This window comes from Cherax quadricarinatus, chromosome 62 (assembly GCF_038502225.1).
Source record: "Cherax quadricarinatus isolate ZL_2023a chromosome 62, ASM3850222v1, whole genome shotgun sequence".
Lineage (NCBI taxonomy): Eukaryota > Metazoa > Arthropoda > Malacostraca > Decapoda > Parastacidae > Cherax > Cherax quadricarinatus.
The window spans coordinates 13,164,757-13,188,448 of record NC_091353.1 but is presented as its reverse complement, the minus strand read 5'-3'; the positions used below and the strand labels follow the sequence as shown (position 1 = coordinate 13,188,448).

The 23,692-nt window shown below is 37.8% G+C and overlaps 1 protein-coding gene across 8 annotated transcripts in view; it reads left to right on the top strand.

The window, feature by feature from the left end:
* LOC128687247 (phosphatase and actin regulator 2-like) overlaps positions 1–23,692 on the top strand; it is a 1,174,904-nt gene that overhangs the window by 976,817 nt on the left and 174,395 nt on the right. For 6 of the 8 annotated variants that reach the window (XM_070098451.1, XM_070098449.1, XM_070098448.1 and 3 more), the window contains 2 exons: positions 555–810; positions 8,292–8,330. In XM_070098451.1, the coding sequence (XP_069954552.1) occupies positions 555–810; positions 8,292–8,330 (295 nt within the window). The remainder of the gene's footprint in view (positions 1–554; positions 811–8,291; positions 8,331–23,692) is intronic. The other 2 variants (XM_070098450.1, XM_070098453.1) reach the window with 1 other exon arrangement.

The window sequence follows — 23,692 nt, the reverse complement described above, 5'->3', positions numbered from 1 at the left end:
ACATGACATAAGTTGTGTCAGATGGATTCTTAGCAGAGTTTCAACATTAAAACAAACTGTATAGGCTGAATTAATAGGCTTCATACCTTGTAAATATCTCTGGCCTGTTAAGGATGTGAATCGCTCTCCATCCAGTCATGATGCCCATGATCTAACCAATAAATTTATACCATTCACATGCTTCTATCAGAAAGTCACAAGGGATGCGTATTGTTCTATTTTACTGACAGACTCTGGTCAACTTTCTGTTAATTTTCCATAATTTCTGAATTGTTTTGTTTCTCTTACATAAAGAAATTTTTCTGTTGACCAAATTATTGATGGTGACCTCATGACCCAGATATCTCATTTAAATTTTTGCTTTTTATTTTCATTATTGAATGACACAAGAAAATATTGGTTGAGAGTTCATAGATTTTATATAAATTTTCATAAATGAGGTTAACTGAATATTAAATAACTAATTTTTGGCATGTTTTCTTAAGGTTATGTATTATGTAATATAATTATTCAGTGAAGAATAAAGTTAGTGAGAGTAAATGTTATGTCGCCAGATGACGACGTTGAAGACGATGACGAAGGAACTGACGTGGACGGCGTCGTCTATTTTAACAGTAGCCTCGGCCACTTTGACACTTCTCAAGTGGAAGAGGTGCCTGCAAGAGAGCCCAGGCTGGATGCCAAGCCTCTCAAATCAGCGCTTAAGAAAAAGAATCCCTCAGGAACGGCAAATGGGTCAGCAGGTACTCCCCCTGCGGGCACGCCCACGGACGGTAGTAAGCCTCTGTCTGTGCGACAAGACGCCAACAGGTGAATAATAATACTTTTTAGTCTGATTATTGGGTTCTCGCTGACGTTACTGACTATGAATAAATGGTTTAGAAAACCGACAGTTGATAAATGAGACCCTTGTGCCAGTGGCTTCTTTAGTCTGATGCAGTCGATGTATTCAGTCCACCAATTGATTGATGGACTGAACACATCAACTCAAGTCTGAGGGACTGATTATCTCAACTCATCTTCCATTTTTCTTTGCATTGGACTGAAGAAGCCACTGGCTGGAGAAATGTTTCCCGAATAAAGAAACCCAAGTGTTCCATAAGTGTCTCATTTATCATTATTGGCTATGAAATAATTCTCTGGATAACATTTTAAATGAAATAAAACAGTAACAAGAGTTTTGATTGGTTTATTTTCTGTGGCTAATAATTTTTTTTTTTTTTATTTTGCTTTGTTTAACATGCAAGTCATCTGGTGTTACAGAATTTATTTTTTACCTAGTGAACTTTTCCTCTGGTTGTGTGCATGTTGAATTGTATTAAATCACAAGATAGATTTTTCATCGTTAATGAATTTCCATTCAATTTAACCACAAATTGGAGCAACTTCTCAGAGAGTCGAAGAGGATTGGCTAGTGATTTGTGTAGTAGGTTTAGTAGCAGGTTCATCAAATAAATATTTTATGCTTATAATCACCTCTTGTAAAATTTTCCCTAAGTCCAACTGTGGGTGAAAGGGCACAGATTCCTACACTCATGACATCTGTATTGAAAGGGCACAAGTGCATACACTCAGGATATCTTTATTGGATATGTTACAGTCCTGGGACCTTGGAGTGACCAAGGTCCCGGGCCAGAAACATATCCAATAAAGATTCTCCATTTGTATGCACCAGTGTCCTTTCATCCATACTTTCTGTATCATTATGCTTTCTGTTTTCTTTATAGTCAGTGAATGTCACTATCACCGACGCCATTTTGCCCACTCGGTAGATTTTATCACAACATTATTTTGATATAGCCCACTGTGTGTGTATGAAACTCTGTTATTAATATTCCTTATACAAGTACATACAGGCATGTTAATGCTGATAGATTGTGGGAATAAGTCACAAATGCACACTCAAAACATTTATTGAAGGAGACGTTTTGCTACTTGCGGCTTTATTGATTTTTTATTGCTAAAGCAAAGGAAGAGGATCCCAGAAGGGGTTGAAATATACAGATAAATTAATCTCCTGAGCTTCTGTCTCCTTGTGGGTTATTATTGAGCATAAATCTACAGGTAATTACTAAGTGTAAAAAGAAGAAAAGCTTCATGGTTTTCCACTTTTTCGGGTCACCCTGCCTCGGTGGGAGACGGCTGGTATGTTGAAAAAAAAAAAAACACAAGTCGTGATAAGTCAAGTCAAAGATTTCATTCCACATGATATAATGTTCGTATAGAAATGGGTGACACTTGGCTGTGTGTGCAGGAAACCCAAGGTTTTGAATTTACATGCGTCTTACTTCCATCTAAGTGCCATTTATCCCATCTTAAGGTATATATTTTACGAACTATTCCAGCACCAGTCAAGTTATCCATCATATTATTTATTAAGAAGTACAGGAGGGCACTGCATATACTGCACTTTCTTTTCAGTGTTCCATGTTTTAGTTAGCCTCAGATTGAGCCATTGAAGAGTATACCCTCTCCAGGTATATTCCAGTCACCAGTGGGTGAACAATGGCTCAGTTAAAGACAATGAAAATGTGGAACACCGAAAATACACTGTATATGCAGGGCCCTCCATACTGTACTGCTCTCTTGTCCTTTCTGTATTCTTCTTTAGGATTTAAATTCTTGACATCTTGATCTATCTGTTGGTAATTCTAAGAGGTACTCAAAATCTTTTTCTTATATCTTTATATGACTTGAGCTTGAAATGCTCCACATGATCAGGGACTTTTCCAAATATGTGGAACAAATCCACTAAATTTTGCAACATTTATGTACATTTTGAAAATAAATTTGTGTCTGTGTGTTATCTGTGGTTGTCATTTTCTCCTCCTTATCTTCAAATAAGGTTAAATATTCTTTCACTTTAGGTATTATTCTTCCTAACTCTTAAACCCATTTTTTGTTGCACATCTTTAGACTTTTGCCAATTTTATCCTACCACTGAGTGAAATAATGGTGTTAAGGATTAAGGGTTCTAGAGAGCAAGAGCTAAGGAAGGTGTGAGAGTGAAGAACAGATACACTTTGAGGGACAAGCTTTTATTAGATGAAAATGTTCACTGTGTGTGTAGTTTGGTCGTTGCGACTCTATGCAGAATAAAATATCGTCCCAGTGAAAGCTTGCTTTGTAACCAGTGTTTTCTTACCAGTCATATCAGTAAGAGAGAGATACATAGATAGCTGTATATATAGAAGGATAGATACATATCCATAGATGGTTTCTTTCTTTTTTGGGTCATCCTGCCTCACTGGGAGATGGCCAGTGTGTTGAGAAAAAAAAAGATACATATGCACATAGAAAAATATTGATGAAAGGGGGTAAGGCAGCTGGGATTGATGGGATAAAGATAGAAATGTTAAAAGCAGATGGGGATATAGTTCTGGAGTAGTTGGTGCTTTTATTTAATGGAAGAGGGTAAGGTACCTAGGGATTGGCAGAGAGCATGCATGGTTTCTTTGTATAAAGCCAAAGGGGACAAAAGAGAGTGCAAAAATTATAGGGGAATAAGTCTGTTGAGTATACCTGGTAAAGTTATTGAATATACCTGGTAAAGTGTATGGTAGAGTTATTATTGAAAGACTTAAGAGTAAGATGGAGAGTAGGATAGCAGATGAACAAGGAGGCTTTAGGAAAGGTAGGGGGTGTGTAGACCAAGTGTTTACAGTGAAACATATAGATGAACAGTATTTATATAAGGGTAAAGAGGTTTTTGTGGCATTTATGGATTTGGAAAAGCATGTGACAGGGTGGATAGGGAGGCAATGTGGCAGATGTTGCAAATGTGTGGAATACGAGGTAGGCTATTGAAAGTGGTCTTAGCGCTTCTTTTTGATTATAATAATAATAATAATAATATTGAAAGTGGTGAAAAGCTTTTATGAGAATAGTGAGGCTCAGGTTAGAGTATGTAGGAGAGAGGGAGATTATTTCCCAGTAAAAGTAGGCCTTAGACAAGGATGTGTGATGTCACCGTGGTTGTTTAATATATAGATGGGGTTGTAAAAGAAGTGAATGCAAGAGGTGTGGGGTTAAAAGATAAAGAATCACACAAAGCGAGAGTTGTCACAATTGCTCCTTGCTGATGACACTGTGCTTTTGGAAGAATCTGAAGAGAAGTTGCAGAGGTTGGTGGATGAGTTTTGTAGGGTATGTAAAAGAAGAAAATTAAAAGTGAATATAGGAAAGAGTAAGGTGATGAGGATAACAAAAAAATTAGGTGACAAAAGTTTGGATATCAGATTGGAAGGAGAGAGTATGGAGGAAGTGATTGTATTCAGATATTTAGGAGTGGATGTGTCAGCGGATGGGTATATGAAAGATGAGGTGAATCATAGAATTGACTAGGGGAAAAACAGTGAGTGGTGCACCGAGGAGTTTGTGGAGACAAAGAACTTTGTCCACAGAAGCAAAGAGGGGATTGTGTAAGAGTACAGTTATACAAACACTTATATGGGTGCAAAACATGGGTGGTGAATGTTGCAACAAGGAGAAGGCTGGAGGCAGTGGAGATATCATGTCTGAGGGTAATGTTGGTAAATGTGTTTCCTCTTTTTTGGGTTGCCCTACTTTGGAGGGAGATGGCTGGTGCATTAAAAAATAATTAGCCCTTGGATAGGGATGTTTGATGTCAACTAAGAGTTAAGAGGTGGGTCCAGGGACTAGAGTTTGCACCACAGTACCCTAAAATAGGTTAAAAAAAATAAACCAGGGAATGAGTGGGGTTAGAGGGTTAGTGGTAAAACTCCAAGTCAGTACATTAACCATAGGGTCAACTGACTACAATAAAATATATCCAACTAGTTATCAAATTTTCCAGCATACAAGATACACTTTTTCCCTACAAAAAGTCTTGGAACATCAACCTGCACCTTATAGGGTCAAGGGTAAGCTTTGAGTTATGCTTTAGGAGTTGTTTACTAGTGTTATGTTACAACTTCTTGGAAACACCATGCCAGCAAGCAGCCGACACCCGTGCACCTTATATCCTAGAAAATAGAGTATATTTATACACTATAGGGAGGTTAACATGGGCCCCACTATGACTATTACATTCTCTGTTGGCTCCTCTGTCTTCTTTTAACTTTGAAAAAATACATCTTCAACATAATCATTTTTCTTTTCTAAGACTAGTTTAAGATAAACTGTTGTGCTGGATGCCCCTTCAGCATAATGGTACAGTGTATGTGTACATTACGTACTCATTTTGATTTGCAATAATCATTGCTTCCCCATTGTGTTCCAATAATTTGTCTGCTCTTGAGGAACCATGCACATATAATAGATGACATATCATCATTATCTATAATAATTGTTATTTACTGATTCTTTATTCCACTTACTTCCCTATCATTCCACAACTTAACCTATTACTGTCATTCACATTAGCATTTCTATTAGGTACATTGAGAGATTCCCTTTTAGGCACTTTGCTCTGAATGAGAACATTATTATGATTATTATTGTTATTATTGTTGTTGTTATTATATTGGAAAGCACTAAATGCACAAGGGTTATTGTTATTGAATAAAAGGAAAATTAATATAACTTGCAAAAATCCTGGTATAGATGAAGTTTTGATCATTCTTTCAATGTAAAGAATAAGCCAAAGTTTCAGCAACAATTTGACCTAACATTATATATTGAGTCTCTTGTCCCCACCAGTAAGTAATATATACAGTGTGGAGAGGTGAGTTGAAGCATTGTATACTTAATGTTGCTTCCCCTTGTCATGTCCAATATATTTTTATATTTAAAACTATACATTTTTATTCTTTTAATTAGCCAGCTGTCTCCCATCGAGGCAGGGTGACCTAAAAAAAGAAGAAAACTTTTACCATCACTCACTCCATCACTGTCGCCGGAGGGGCGTTGATGCTACCGTTCAAAACTGCAGGTGTCCCCATCATGCCCTCACTCTGAAGAAAGGGTGGGGATATTTGCAATTTTGAACCATAGTATTGGCATGCCTTTGGCGAGTCAGTGACGGAATGAGTGATGGTGAAAGCATTTCTTCTTTCTTGGGTCACCCTGCCTCGATGGAAGATGGCTAGTTTATTGAAAAAAAAAAAATATATATATATGTATGCACTTTTAAATTTTGTAAACATTATTTTTTCAAAATTACTATTCTCTTAAGAAAATTTTTTTTTTTTTTTAGAAGAGAGATAAATCCATGTATTTAGGACCCAAACACACACACTGAGTTTAGTAAGTGGCCAATACATTCCTAAATGAAGATGCCCTTCTACCAGTATCTGATCTTGCATATATATTTTCTCTTTACAAACCAGAGCATATGGGATTAGGAGAGCTCGTGCCAGGTATATTCACTCACAACAGGCAGACTCTTTAAGCCTTGTAATTTCTCATGTAATGCAGTGCTTAGATTTTTGTGTGTGACTGGTCACTCTTAAGCTCTTCTGTACTAAGAAAACCATTGGCCCTTTTTAGAGTATGTAATTTGATTACAGTATAGATATTTTATTTCACCTTTTAATTAGTGCTTTGTTTGCCCTTAATAAAACATATGCAAAAATCAGAACATATTGTCTTGTATTTATACATTGGTTGGTTACTGGAGGCTATTGTTAAATTCTGAAGTTTGTTGTTCTTTAGTGCAGATGAAATTATAATAGTCACTGTTTTAACAGATATAAAAATGCCTTTATTACATTTAATTTACCAAAGGTTTAATTTTTAAAAAGTCAGTTTATTTTATTACAAAGGAATGTACTGGTGAAGTTGGGTAATAGAGAGACTTACACCAAATTAGGTCTCTTATTAAGATAACCTTTGGTCAAAGTTGAGTTTTTTGACTTGAAAAAAAATCTCGTCTTTGAGCCGAAACATAGTCTAATAACTTGCTTTGCTGTAATTGATTTTGTATAACACAAATTGTGTTATACAAATTGTGTAATATATCTGCCTTGTATTACACAACATGCTGTCTTACATATCACACAACTTGCCACCAGGTCACGGTGGCCCGTGGCCTGGTGGCAAAAGCTCTCGCTTCACATGGTGAGAGTCTGGGTTTGATTCCTGGTGAGGGGTGAAACATTGGGCGTGTTTCCTTACACCAGTTGTCTGTGTTCACTCATCAGTAAAGTGGGTACCTTTGGTGTTAGTGGACTGGTGTGGGTTGCATCCCAGGACAAAAATTGACCTAATTTGCCTGAAATGCTCTGCATAAAAAGTGTCTTTCAATATAGTAGTATGTCAGTGATGTCAGCTATGGTCTGTATACCTTGTACATGTACGTGTAGAAGTAAAGATGTTATATTATTATCATATGGTAGGGTCCCCCTACCTCGGTGAAAGACAGTCAGTGTGTTAAAAAAAAATAGAAACTTGCTGTCGCTTTGACTTCCATCTTGGAAAGTTAATGTGTAACATTACAATGCAGAACACGCTTGACATGTCTTACTTCTGAATATACTTAGTTCCAGTCAGTTATTATTATTAAATAATTAGAGTTAGTAGTGAAGACTAGTTGTTGGGTGTTAAAACTGAATAGAAAATAAAGTGACTTTTAAAAAATATTGAGAAGGTTGATGAAATTTATAGAAATAACTATGTAGAAAAATACAGGAGGGCACCACATATACAGCGACTTCTTTTCAATATTCAACATTTTTGTCAGCTTCAAACTGAACCATTGTTGATTATGTTCCACCTGTGGGTGGAACAATAGCTCAGTTGAAAGCCAACAGAATTATGGAAAACTAAAAATAGGTTCTGTATATATGGGGACCCTCCTGCAGAGCTGGTTAAAGACATAGGCTATATGGGCTGCAGCCCAGGGGCTTCCACCAGCTGGAGGGCTTCCACCAGCTGGAGGGCTTCCACCAGCTGGAGGGCTTCCACCAGCTGGAGGGCTTCCACCAGCTGGAGGGCTTCCACCAGCTGGAGGGCCTCCAGAGATGTTCTCAACAACTTACAATTTACTGATGTTTTGGAGAAATTTGTTTCCAAGAATTACACAAAGCAAATATTTGAATTTTAATTGTTGTTAGCCTTGTAAAAATAAATTTAATATTTCTTAAACTTTTTTCCTTTTGAAAATATCACTGGAGTCCCTCAGAGTACTCTAGCCCAGGGGCCTACAAAAGCTTAATCCAGCTCTGCCTTCCTGTATAGGTTCACATACAGCTACAGAAGCTGTTGTGGCAACTTCAGCTATTTTAGCTTACCAGTAACCTGACCATACACAGTCCACACCCTCTGCCTTGATTCCCATAATTAAGTGTATGTACCAATAACCCATCTATCTTCCCTTCTTCCTCCCCAAGGCGCCTACCGCTTCGACCCAGTGTTAGGATTAGGTTCAGGTAACATAGCTTCCAGACCAGTGCCTGTTACCGCCCGTGATATCTCAATCACACACTCGCATGATGGTGTGACTCACATTTTATGAGCCAAAGCTGTTGTCAGTGAAATTTTGGAGCATTTTGTTATTTTTGCTGAATGTAGATTGAATAAAAATTAAAAAATTAATTTGAATATTATTTCAGATCTTATAAGTATCTGTCAGCCTAGGCTTATAATGGATGATGTTGCATTTTTAGTCTGTCTCTTAGATTATGTAAGCCTAAGAGACTGACTAAAAAATGTGACAGCATCTATTATGAGTCTATGCTGACAGATACTTAATAACATCTGGAATATATTTTGCTTAATTTTTTTCAGATCTTAAAAGTATCTATCAGCATATGCTCATATAAAAATGCTGTCACATTTTTTAGTCTCTTAGGCTTACATGACATAAAAAATGGCTAATTCTGCATGTTCATTTTAAATGCATCTTATTCATTGAGCCTAAATATTTTTTATTCTATCTTCTAAAAGGACTTTTTTTTATAACTCTTGCTGTTCCTATTTTTTTTTAAACTTATTGATGGTAATTAAGTTCCCTTTACTGTTTTTAGTCTGGGTGATTTTAAAAAATTAAGTCATGTAAGAGAAATATTCCGTGTGTACCAGCAGGTCTCTAGGGACGGAGAGATGGATAGCAAATGTGGGTGTTTCGTTAGAATTAACTGGTTAGCCAGACTTGAGTCCTGGAGGTGGGAAATACAGTGCCTCATTCTGAAGGAGGGGTGGGGATATTTGCAGTTTTGAACTGTAATATCGGTGCCCCTCTGGCAAGACAGTGATTGAGTGAATGATGGTGAAAGTGTTTCTTTTTTTTTTGGGTCGCCCTGCCTTGGTGGAAGATGGCCGATGTGTTGAAAAAAAAAAGATTTAATTTCTTAGAGACTGCCATATATTATTTGTGTAGTGTATGGTTGTGAAGTCTGTGCACTTCTAGCAAGACATCTAGAGAGTGAGTAATGGTGGATGTGTTTCCTTCTTTGGGTCGCTCCACCTTGGTGGGAAACAGATGATGTGGTAAAATAATAGAAGATCTTCATAACATTTTAGGTATAGTGTCCGGAGTGGTATTAAAATGATGTGTGAAATATAGGAGGGTCCTGTTCATACAGCTCTAATGGCGCTGGTTGTCCTTACCTTATGCAGCTGTTGTAAAAAAATGACGATAATAGTGGAGCAGTGGTAAAAGCACAGAATATAATGAACAATGGCTCAATTGAAAGCCAATAAAAATGTGGAACACCGAAAATAGGTGGTGTGTGTGTGTGTAAGGCCCTCCCAGGAGGGCCTCACATATACAGCATAGTGAGTGTAGTCAATAATTGTGATGGTCTGAGAAGTGGGGAAGTGTTGTGCTTTACCCAATGTGGAAAAAAAAAGCACTTACATACAGTTAAGGATATTTATTAGAGGAAACGTTGTCCCGAATAAATGTCCCGAACTGTACATAAGTGTCTTTTTCCACATCTTGTTGGTATCACCATGGCATTTGAAAGTTTTATTTGAGGTTCACCATAAGCAATTTTCTCTAGTATAAAACATTTATTTTTTTTTAACTGTATGGAGTTAGGATGATGGTAGGTTAATATTGATAGCGGTATGGGGGTCAGTTTTAACTTTTAATGTTACGTATTAGGTTGAACTGTTTGTACTTTAAAGTTTCAGAATTTTCTTTTCTTTTTTGACTTTTCATCTGATAAACATTTAAATTATCTCTTATTCTTGAAGTTTTCAGTATAGTCTTGAAACTTTCTCACATTCTTGAACTTTTCAGTATAGCCTTAACACAAAACACAACACTGCAAAAGGTATTGGGTAATACCAGAACATAAATTCAGGAGTAGAAAGACTCTGGAAACCCACCAAAGGTATAAGATTAGTACGCTTACATTTTTACTTGGTTTAATTAACATCATTGATGTTGTTTTATACCTAAATGTTTTTAATTTTCTCACATTTAAAAAAATTGCTGCAAGTAATGTATAATCACTTCATTCATAAGAACATAAGAAGAACATAAGAACATAATCACTTAAACTGCCATATGCCGTACTTATTATTTTGGTTTGTTTTGATGTTCGTAGAAGAATGGTGAATAGTCTTAGTTTGCAAAAACGTACATGAATCAATGTTCTCGTGATATCATGACTCACAAAATCGTAATGACACGATTGTAAACAAACCATACCACGGGTGGGGTTTGATCCTGTGGTCAGAGAGTCTCAAAACTCCAGACCGTCGCGTTAGCCACTGGACCAGCTAGCCACAATAAGATTCATCCAACTAGGTATATTTCTACACCATAGGAAGGTTAGCATAGGCACCACTGTGACCACAAATGCAAGTTTTTTACAGACAAATCTCCAGCTAGCGTGGCCGTGACGAACTGTAGCTCAAGTCCCCTCAAAGCCATTAACATGATGGTATAGAAATATACCTAGTTGGATGAATCTTATTGTGGCAAGCTGGTCCAGTGGCTAACACGACGGTCTGGAGTTTTGAGACTCTCTGACCGCGGGATCAAACCCCACCCGTGGTATGGTTTCTCGTGATATTTTGTACATGTAGTGGTGAAATATTAAGTCACTTCACTGTTCATAAATGTTCCAATCAAATATTTGTACAAAGAAAGGATAAACTATGTAAATCTGTTAAATAAAATATCTAATATGGAACTTTCAGCAGTGGATTTAAGTTTGATAAAGTCAGATTTAGGAAGGCAATAGGAAGGCAGTGAATTGAGAGCAGATTTATAGGTGAGTGGAAGAGACCGCAAAATAGAGAACAAAAAGGCACAATACAGTGACTGGAAAAATACACAAATGACCCACACATAGGAGAAAGAAATTTGTGACAATGTTTTGATCCGACATAGTCCATTAACTAGTCACAGTGTGTGACTAGTTAATGGTCAGACTGAAACATCATCATAAGTTTCTTTCTTCTATGTGCAGGTTATTTGTGTACAGACTGCAAAGTATTGTTATTGACACAAATGCTCTTGGTAGCTATAAAAATAAGAACTTTTGAAAGGTTTTGAAAGTTTTCACATTCCTGCAGCTTGGCCCTAGGCCAGGCTTGTCTGGTGACGATGGTTGGGTATGAGTAGGACCTATTTAGCAAGGCCCCCTAGGCTTACTGCAGTGCTTTAGCTTTATATTCCCATATTTAAAGCTTTGTGTGTTGCATTAGGGTGGATCAGAAGGACGTTATTCATATATAAAGCTCACTGAACAGACAAACTTTGAACCCTTGGTAAGCCAGTCTTAAGTTAGGAGACAGGTGTTCTAACCACTACAGCAAACTCTCGATATAAGGAACTATTAAAGAGGAAGCGAGTGGTCAGTGATGGCTGTTGTGATGGATATAATAACAATACCAGACAATTCTCTAGCGAACAAAGTTTGTCAGTTATTTCCAAATTGACTTAACCAGCAGTTTTATTATGTATTTTTAAAGTCTTGTATAGAGGTCCATTTTATTAAGAGTTTGGTGTAGTAGTTTAGAATTTGTTTACAATCATGTTATTATGATTTTCATAAGTTATATAGCATATGCAGGTTTTGTAATTGACATATCAACTCCACAGTCTTGGAACTGTAGTAACTCTACATCCACTAGGGTGTTTTCTCATCCCGGCATCATGATATGAGATATTTGTAAACTGTATATCCACTCTTCATTAATAGGTACAGATATTTAGATAGGGGAAGTGGAAAATAATTCTTCCTCTGTAAGCCTTGCATGTCGTAGGAGGCAGCAACTAAAATGTCAAGGACAAGGGACTAGGGCCCCTTTTCCTGTATCAGTTACTAGCTGTAAAAAAAAAAAAATTTGTTTTTCTTTTTAGGTCACCTGCCTTAGTGGGATGTTGTGCGAATGATAAGAAAGAGATGATTGTGGATGTTATGAACGAAAAAAAGCTGGATGTCCTGGCTTTAAGTGAAACAGAGCTGAAGGGGGTGGAAAGTTTCAGTGGGGAGAAATAAATGGGATTAGGTCAGGGGGTTTCAAATAGAGTTAGGACTAAAGAAGGAGTAGCAATAATGTTGAAGGATAAGTTATTGCAGGAAAAGAGGGAATATAAATGTATTACTTCAAGGATTATGTGGTGTAAAATAAGGGTTGGATGTGAAAAATGGGTTATAGTAAGCATTTATGCACCTGGAGAAGAGAGAAGTGTAGAGAAAGATTTTGGGAAATGTTGAGTGAGTGCATGGGGAGTTTTGAACCAGGTGTGAGAGTACTTGTGGTTGGGGATTTCAATGCTAAAGTGGGTAAAAATGTTGTGGAGGGAGTAGTAGGTAAATTTGGGATGCCAGGGGTAAATGTAAATGGGGAGCCTTTAATTGAGCTATGTTTAGAAAGAGGTTTGGTAATACGTAATACATATTTTATAAAAAAGGGATAAGTATACAAGGTATGATATAGCAAGTAATGAAAGTAGATTGTTAGATTATGTATTGGTGGATAAAAGGTTGATGGGTAGGCTTCAGGATGTACATGTTTATAGAGGGGCAACTGATATATTGGATCATTATGTAGTTGTAACTCAGAGTAAGAGGTAGATGGGACGAAAGGAAAATAGAAACAAGTAAGAGAGAGGTGAAAGTGTATAAACTAAGGGAGGAGGAAGTTAAGGTAAGACATAAGCAACTATTGGCAGAAAGGTGGGCTGGTGCACGTATGAGTAGTGGGGGGGGTTGAAGAGGTTGGAATAGTTTTAAAAATGCAGTATTAGAATGTGGGGCAGAAGTTTGTGGTTATAGGAGGGTGGGTGCAGGAGGAAAGAGGAGTGATTGGTGGAATGATGAAGTAAAGGGTGTGATAAAAGAGAAAAAGGTAGCTTATGAGAGGTTTTTACAAAGCAGAAGTGTTATAAGAGGAGCAGAGTATATGGAGAGTAAAAGAAAGGTGAAGAGAGTGGTGAGAGAGAGTACAAAAGGAGAGCAGATGATAGAGCGGGAGAGGCACTGTAAAGAAATTTTAATGAAAACAAAAAATTTTGGAGTGAGATAAACAAGTTAAGAAAGCCTAAGAACGAATGGATTTGTCAGTTAAAAACAGAGTAGGGGAGTTAGTAGATGGGGAGATGGAGGTACTGTATTGGGTAGATGACGGGAATATTTTGAGGAACTTTTAAATCTCGATGAAGAAAGGGAGGTGGTAATTTCATGCACCGGTCAGGGAGGTATACCATCTTTTAGGAGTGAACAATAACAGGATGTGAGTGTGGGAGAGGTGCGTGAGGCATTACGTAGAATGAAAGGGGGCTAAAGCAGCTGGAACTGACGGAATCAGGACAGAAATATTAAAAGAAGGGAAGGATATAGTGTTGGAGTGGTTGGTATTTTTGTTTAATAAATGTATGGAAAAGGGAAAGGTACCTAGGGATTGACAGAGAGCATATATAGTCCCTTTATATAAAGGGAAGGGGGACAAAAGAGATTGTAAAAATTATAGGGAAATAAGTTTACTGAGTATACCAGGAAAAGTGTACGGTAGGGTTATTATTGAAAGAATTAGAGGCAAGACAGAATGTAGGATTGCAGATCAGCAAGGAGGTTTCAGAGTGGGTAGGGGATGTGTAGATCAAGTGTTTACATTGAAGCATATATGTGAACAGTATTTAGATAAAGGTAGGGAAGTTTTCATTGCATTTGTGGATTTAGAAAAGGCATATAATAGAGTGGAAAGGGTAAGCAATGTGGCAAATGTTGCAAGGTTATGGAAAAGGTAGTAAGTTACTAATTGCTGTAAAGAGTTTTTATGAGGATAGTGAGGCACAGGCTAGGGTGTGTAGAAGAGAGGGAGACTGCTTCCCGGTAAAGGTGAGTCTTAGATAGGGATGTGTAATGTCACCATGGTTGTTTTATATCTTTATAGATGGGGTTGTAAAAGAAGTAAATGCTAGGGTGTTGGGGAGAGAGGTGGGATTAAATTATGGGGAATCAAATACAAAATGGGAATTGACACAGTTACCTTTTGCTGATGATACTGTGCTTATGGGTGATTCTAAAGAAAAATTGCAAAGGTTAGTGGATGAGTTTGGGAGTGTGTGTAAAGGTAGAAAGTTGAAAGTGAACATAGAAAAGAGTAAGGTGATGAGGGTATCAAATGATTTACATAAAGAAAAATTGGATATCAAATTGGGGAGGAGGAGTATGGAAGAAGTGAATGTTTTCAGATATTTTGGAGTTGACGTGTCAGCGGATGGATTTATGAAAGATGAGGTTAATCATAGAATTGATGAAGGAAAAAAGGCGAGTGGTGCATTGAGGTATATGTGGAGACAACAAACGTTATCTATGGAGGCAAAGAAGGGAATGTATGAAAGTATAGTAGTACCAACACTCTTATATGGGTGTGAAGCTTGGGTTGTAAATGCTGCAGCGAGGAGGCGGTTGGAGACAGTGGAGATGTCCTGTCTAAGGGCAGTGTGTGGTGTATATATTATGTAGAAAATTCGGAGTGTGGAAATTAGGAGAAGGTGTGGAGTTACTAAAAGTATTAGTCAGAGGGCTGAAGAGGGGTTGTTGAGGTGGTTTGGTCATTTAGAGAGAATGGATCAAAGTAGAATGACATGGAGAGCGTATAAATCTATAGGGGAAGGAAGGGTGGGGTAGGGGTCGTCCTTGAAAAGGTTGGAGGGAGGGGGTAAAGGAGGTTTTGTGGGTGAGGGGCTTGGACTTCCAGCAAGCGTGCATGAGCGTGTTAGATAGGAGTGAATGGAGACGAATGGTATTTGGGACCTGACGATCTGTTGGAGTGTGAGCAGGGTAATATTTAGTGAAGGGATTCAGTGAAACTGGTTATTTTTATATAGCCGAACTTGAGTCCTGGAAATGGGAAGTACTGTACAATGCCTGCACTTTAAAGGAGGGGTTCAGGATATTGGCAGTTTGGAGGGATATGTTGTGTATCTTTATACTTATATGCTTCTAAACTGTTGTATTCTGAGTACCTCTGCAAAAACAGTGATTATGTGTGAGTGAGGTGAAAGTTTTGAATGATGAAAGTATTTTCTTTTTGAGGATTTTCTTTCTTTTTGGGTCACCCTGCCTTGGTGGGAGATGGCTGACTTGGTAAATATATATATATATATATATATATATATATATATATATATATATATATATATATATATATATATATATATATATATATATATATATGTGTGTGTGTGTGTGTGTGTGTGTGTGTATATGTATATATATGTATATATATATGTATATATATGTATATATATATGTATATATATGTATATATATATGTATATATATGTATATATATATGTATATATATGCCCCCACAAATAGTGTCTTGCTAGGAGCACCTCTGGGAAGCAATGCCATTGACACATTCTCAGGAAGAAATTGGAAGAGTTAAGGAGAATGGAACAACGAATAGGCACTCTGGACACCCACGATGCCTTGTACCTTCTCACAAAGTGCTTGAGTCTGCCCAGGTTGACATATTTCCTAAGATGTGCACCTTCATATGATAACCCTATACTGCACGAATATGACAGTATTCTGAGGCAGATTTTTACGAAAGTACTTAACCTTACTCTAGAAGACGGGCAGTGGAACCAAGCTACACTTCCAGTCAGACTAGGAGGCATTGGTGTCCGCAAGTCATCACAGATTAAGTTACCTGCTTTTCTGTCCTCGTGTATTGCATCCAGAGAGCTTGTAGCAGCGATTCTCCCTGAACATCTTAGGGACAAGATTGGAGTCCAGGACCAAAAATTCATTGACAGAGCAATGATCTGGGATAATCTAACGGGCTCTGGAACCAGACCTGCTCCCCCCAACAACTACAAACAATCGCACTGGGATGGTCCAATAGTGGAAAATATTGCCTCAACAATGCTTCAGAGTGTGTCAGGGAAGGATAGAGCCCGCCTCCTGGCAGTGAGAGCCCCTCATGCTGGGGACTTTCTGTTGGCTGTTCCCAACTCCAGCCTTGGCACACGTCTCGACCCACAGACCATCCGCATCGGTGTTGCCCTTCGACTTGCCGCCCCTATTCTCGCCGAACACAGGTGTATTTGTGGCAGTGAAGCAGCAGACCGATTCGGGTACCATGGTCTTGTGTGCCGTAAATCCAAGGGAAAGATTGCAAGACATGAGGAGGTTAATAACATTATCAAGAGGAGCCTCACAACAGCTGGATGCCCAGCAGTAAGGGAGCCACCCCAACTATGCAGATCTGATGGCAGCCAGAAGCATCCAGATGGTATCACCCTTCAAGCCTGGACAGATGGGAAGCAGGTGGTGTGGGACTATACATGTGCATCTACCTTGGCTGATACCTATCTCCAATACACCAGGGAAGAAGGAGGGGCAGCTGCCAGCCTCAGGGAGTCCCAAAAATCTAGAAAATATGGAGAACTTGCCCATCATTATATGTTTGTTCCCATAGGCTCAGAGACCCTTGGCTCATGGGGAAAGAGTGCATCTAAATTCCTTAAGGAGCTGGGAAAAAGACTCATCAGGGTAACTAGGGATCCCAGGGCAGCTAGTTTCCTGTTCCAGCGGCTCAGTGCGGCTGTTCAACGGGGTAATGCCTGCTGTATTTTGGGCACATGCCCCAGCTCTGAGGAGCTGGATGAGATTTTCGCCTTATAATCGGTGATACACACGTAACAACATGTACCGTATATGCCACCTTTATATCAACAATGTATCTCTTAAATCTTCTGTACCATATTATGTAATAAAATATTCCTATTAGTAAAAAAAAATATATATCAAAAGATGGGGTGGTAGGGGAAGTGGAATATTCAAACGGCTTCAGGAAGAAATCCAAATATTCTTCCTTGAAGCCTTTTTATCCACTTCTCCGAGGCTATGGGTCCCACAATTTACACCAGAGGTGGACCCCATCCTATATGTATATATGTATATATATATATATATATATATATATATATATATATATATATATATGTATATATGTATATATGTATGTATATATGTATATATGTATGTATATATATATATATGTATGTATGTATATATTAGAGGTAATTAGAGGTAAGACAGAATGTAGGATTGCGGATGAGCAAGGAGGTTTCAGAGTGGGTAGGGGATGTGTAGATCAAGTGTTTACATTGAAGCATATATGTAAACAGTATTTAGATAAAGGTAGGGAAGTTTTTATTGCATTTATGGATTTAGAAAAGGCATATGATAGAGTGGATAGAGGAGCAATGTGGCAGATGTTGCAAGTATATGGAATAGGTGGTAAGTTATTAAATGCTGTAAAGAGTTTTTATGAAGATAGTGAGGCTCAGGTTAGGGTGTGTAGAAGAGAGGGAGACTATTTCCCGGTAAAAGTAGGTCTTAGACAGGGATGTGTAATGTCACCATGGTTGTTTAATATATTTATAGATGGGGTTGTTAAGGAAGTAAATGCTAGGGTGTTTGGGAGAGGGGTGGGATTAAATTATGGGGAATCAAATTCAAAATGGGAATTGACACAGTTACTTTTTGCTGATGATACTGTGCTTATGGGAGATTCTAAAGAAAAATTGCAAAGGTTAGTGGATGAGTTTGGGAATGTGTGTAAAGGTAGAAAATTGAAAGTGAACATAGAAAAGAGTAAGGTGATGAGGGTGTCAAATGATTTAGATAAAGAAAAATTGGATATCAAATTGGGGAGGAGGAGTATGGAAGAAGTGAATGTTTTCAGATACTTGGGAGTTGACGTGTCGGCGGATGGATTTATGAAGGATGAGGTTAATCATAGAATTGATGAGGGAAAAAAGGTGAGTGGTGCGTTGAGGTATATGTGGAGTCAAAAAACGTTATCTATGGAGGCAAAGAAGGGAATGTATGAAAGTATAGTAGTACCAACACTCTTATATGGGTGTGAAGCTTGGGTGGTAAATGCAGCAGCGAGGAGACGGTTGGAGGCAGTGGAGATGTCCTGTTTAAGGGCAATGTGTGGTGTAAATATTATGCAGAAAATTCGGAGTGTGGAAATTAGGAGAAGGTGTGGAGTTAATAAAAGTATTAGTCAGAGGGCAGAAGAGGGGTTGTTGAGGTGGTTTGGTCATTTAGAGAGAATGGATCAAAGTAGAATGACATGGAAAGCATATAAATCTATAGGGGAAGGAAGGCGGGGTAGGGGTCGTCCTCGAAAGGGTTGGAGAGAGGGGGTAAAGGAGGTTTTGTGGGTAAGGGGCTTGGACTTCCAGCAAGCGTGCGTGAGCGTGTTAGATAGGAGTGAATGGAGACGAATGGTACTTGGGACCTGACGATCTGTTGGAGTGTGAGCAGGGTAATATTTAGTGAAGGGATTCAGGGAAACCGGTTATTTTCATATAGTCGGACTTGAGTCCTGGAAATGGGAAGTACAATGCCTGCACTTTAAAGGAGGGGTTTGGGATATTGGCAGTTTGGAGGGATATGTTGTGTATCTTTATATGTGTATGCTTCTAGACTGTTGTATTCTGAGCACCTCTGCAAAAACAGTGATAATGTGCGAGTGTGGTGAAAGTGTTGAATGATGATGAAAGTATTTTCTTTTTGGGGATTTTCTTTCTTTTTTGGGTCACCCTGCCTCGGTGGGAGACGGCCGCCTTTTTAAAAAAAAAAAAAAAAAAAAAAAAAAATGTATATATATATAATGTATATATGTATATATATATATATATGTATGTATATGTATGTATATATATATATATATATATATATATATATTTATATATATATATATATATATATATATATATATATATATATATATATATATATATATATATATATATATATATATATATATATATATATGTATATATATATATATATATATATATATGTTGAGTGAATGCGTGGGGAGTTTTGAATCAAGTGTGAGAGTAATGGTGGTTGGGGATTTCAATGCTAAAGTGGGTAAAAATGTTATGGAGGGAGTAGTAGGTAAATTTGGGGTGCCAGGGGTAAATGTAAATGGGGAGCCTTTAATTGAGCTATGTGTAGAAAGAAATTTGGTAATAAGTAACACATATTTTATGAAAAAGAGGATAAATAAATATACAAGGTATGATGTAGCACGTAATGAAAGTAGTTTGTTAGATTATGTATTGGTGGATAAAAGGTTGATGGGTAGGCTCCAGGATGTACATGTTTATAGAGGGGCAACTGATATATCGGATCATTATTTAGTTGTAGCTACAGTTAGAGTAAGAGGTAGATGGGAAAAGAGGAAGGTGGCAACAACAAGTAAGAGGGAGGTGAAAGTGTATAAACTAAGGGAGGAGGAAGTTCGGGCGAGATATAAGCGACTATTGGCAGAAAGGTGGGCTAGTGCAAAGATGAGTAGTGGGGGGGTTGAAGAGGGTTGGAATAGTTTTAAAAATGCAGTATTGGAATGTGGGGCAGAAGTTTGTGGTTATAGGAGGGTGGGGGCAGGAGGAAAGAGGAGTGATTGGTGGAATGATGAAGTAAAGGGTGTGATAAAAGAGAAAAAGGTAGCTTACGAGAGGTTTTTACAAAGCAGAAGTGTTATAAGAAGAGCAGAGTATATGGAGAGTAAAAGAAAGGTGAAGAGAGTGGTGAGAGAGTGCAAAAGGAGAGCAGATGAAAGAGTGGGAGAGGCACTGTCAAGAAATTTTAATGAAAATAAGAAAAAATTTTGGAGTGAGTTAAACAAGTTAAGAAAGCCTAGGGAAAGTATGGATTTGTCAGTTAAAAACAAAGTAGGGGAGTTAGTAGATGGGGAGAGGGAGGTATTAGGTAGATGGCGAGAATATTTTGAGGAACTTTTAAATGTTAAGGAAGAAAGGGAGGCGATAATTTCATGCACTGGCCAGGGAGGTATACCATCTTTTAGGAGTGAAGAAGAGCAGAATGTAAGTGTGGTGGAGGTACGTGAGGCATTACGTAGAATGAAAGGGGGTAAAGCAGCTGGAACTGATGGGATCATGACAGAAATGTTAAAAGCAGGGGGGGATATAGTGTTGGAGTGGTTGGTACTTTTGTTTAATAAATGTATGAAAGAGGGGAAGGTACCTAGGGATTGGCGAAGAGCATGTATAGTCCCTTTTTATAAAGGGAAAGGGGACAAAAGAGATTGTAAAAATTATAGAGGAATAAGTTTACTGAGTATACCAGGAAAAGTATACGGTAGGGTTATAATTGAAAGAATTAGAGGTAAGACAGAATGTAGAATTGCGGACGAGCAAGGAGGCTTCAGAGTGGGTAGGGGATGTGTAGATCAAGTGTTTACATTGAAGCATATATGTGAACAGTATTTAGATAAAGGTAGGGAAGTTTTTATTGCATTTATGGATTTAGAAAAGGCATATGATAGAGTGGATAGAGGGGCAATGTGGCAGATGTTGCAAGTATATGGAATAGGTGGTAAGTTACTAAATGCTGTAAAGAGCTTTTATGAGTATAGTGAGGCTCAGGTTAGGGTGTGTAGAAGAGAGGGAGAATACTTCCCGGTAAAAGTAGGTCTTAGACAGGGATGTGTAATGTCACCATGGTTGTTTAATATATTTATAGATGGGGTTGTAAAAGAAATAAATGCTAGGGTGTTCGGGAGAGGGGTGGGATTAAATTATGGGGAATCAAATTCAAAATGGGAATTGACACAGTTACTTTTTGCTGATGATACTGTGCTTATGGGAGATTCTAAAGAAAAATTGCAAAGGTTAGTGGATGAGTTTGAGAATGTGTGTAAAGGTAGAAAGTTGAAAGTGAACATAGAAAAGAGTAAGGTGATGAGGGTATCAAATGATTTAGATAAAGAAAAATTGGATATCAAATTCGGGAGGAGGAGTATGGAAGAAGTGAATGTTTTCAGATACTTGGGAGTTGACGTGTCGGCGGATGGATTTATGAAGGATGAGGTTAATCATAGAATTGATGAGGGAAAAAAGGTGAGTGGTGCGTTGAGGTATATGTGGAGTCAAAAAACTTTATCTATGGAGGCAAAGAAGGGAATGTATGAAAGTATAGTAGTACCAACACTCTTATATGGATGTGAAGCTTGGGTGGTAAATGCAGCAGCGAGGAGACGGTTGGAGGCAGTGGAGATGTCCTGTCTAAGGGCAATGTGTGGTGTAAATATTATGCAGAAAATTCGGAGTGTGGAAATTAGGAGAAGGTGTGGAGTTAATAAAAGCATTAGTCAGAGGGCTGAAGAGGGGTTGTTGAGGTGGTTTGGTCATTTAGAGAGAATGGATCAAAGTAGAATGACATGGAAAGCATATAAATCTATAGGGGAAGGAAAGAGGGGTAGGGGTCGTCCTCGAAAGGGTTGGAAAGAGGGGGTAAAGGAGGTTTTGTGGGTGAGGGGCTTGGACTTCCAGCAAGCATGCATGAGCGTGTTAAATAGGAGTGAATGGAGACGAATGATACTTGGGACCTGACGATCTGTTGGAGTGTGAGCAGGGTAATATTTAGTGAAGGGATTCAGGGAAACCGGTTATTTTCTTATAGTCGGACTTGAGTCCTGGAAATGGGAAGTACAATGCCTGCACTTTAAAGGAGGGGTTTGGGATATTGGCAGTTTGGAGGGATATGTTGTGTTTCTTTATACGTATATGCTTCTAAACTGTTGTATTCTGAGCACCTCTGCAAAAGCAGTGATAATGTGTGAGTGTGGTGAAAGTGTTGAATGATGATGAAAGATGAAAGTATTTTCTTTTTGGGGATTTTCTTTCTTTTTTTTTTGGGTCACCCTGCCTCGGTGGGAGACGACCGACTTGTTGAAAAAAATATATAAAAAAAAAAAAAATATATATATATATATATATATATATATATATATATATATATATGTATGTATATGTATGTATGTATATGTATGTATGTATATATATATATATATATATATATATATATATGTATGTATATATATATATATATATATATATATATATATATATATATATATATATATATATATATATATATATATATGCAAAACAACCACTCGGAAAGAATAGAGAAATTCCAAGCGCTTTCGTGACTACTCACATTATCAAGGAACTATATATATATATATATATATATATATATATATATATATATATATATATATATATATATATATATATATATATATATATATATATGTATGTATGTATGTATATATATATATATATACAGTGGACCCCCGGTTAACGAACTTTTTTCATTCCAGTAGTATGTTCAGGTGCCAGTACTGACCGAATTTTTTCCCATAAGGAATATTGTGAAGTAGATTAGTCCATTTCAGACCCCCAAACATACATGTACAAACGCACTTACATAAATACACTTACATAATTGGTCGCATTTGGAGGTGATCGTTAAGCGGGGGTCCACTGTATATATATTTATATATATATATCATAGAATCATAGAATTGATGAGGGAAAAAGAGTGAGTGGTGCACTTAGGAGTCTGTGGAGACAAAGAACTTTGTCCTTGGAGGCAAAGAGGGGAATGTATGAGAGTATAGTTTTACCAACGCTCTTATATGGGTGTGAAGCGTGGGTGATGAATGTTGCAGCGAGGAGAAGGCTGGAGGCAGTGGAGATGTCATGTCTGAGGGCAATGTGTGGTGTGAATATAATGCAGAGAATTCGTAGTTTGGAAGTTAGGAGGAGGTGCGGGATTACCAAAACTGTTGTCCAGAGGGCTGAGGAAGGGTTGTTGAGGTGGTTCGGACATGTAGAGAGAATGGAGCGAAACAGAATAACTTCAAGAGTGTATCAGTCTGTAGTGGAAGGAAGGCGGGGTAGGGGTCGGCCTAGGAAGGGTTGGAGGGAGGGGGTAAAGGAGGTTTTGTGTGCGAGGGGCTTGGACTTCCAGCAGGCATGCGTGAGCGTGTTTGATAGGAGTGAATGGAGACAAATGGTTTTTAATACTTGACGTGCTGTTGGAGTGTGAGCAAAGTAACATTTATGAAGGGATTCAGGGAAACCGGCAGGCCGGACTTGAGTCCTGGAGATGGGAAGTACAGTGCCTGCACTCTGAAGGAGGGGTGTTAATGTTGCAGTTTAAAAACTGTAGTGTAAAGCACCCTTCTGGCAAGACAGTGATGGAGTGAATGATGGTGAAAGTTTTTCTTTTTCGGGCCACCCTGCCTTGGTGGGAATCGGCCGGTGTGATAATAAAAAAATAAAAAATATATATATATATATATATATATATATATACATATACATATATTGATATATATATTTATATATATATATTTATATATATATATATATATATGCATATATATATAGTAGGTTGGTAGACAGCAACCACCCAGGGAAGTACTACCGTCCTGCCAGATGACTGTGAAACAAAAACCTGTAACTGTT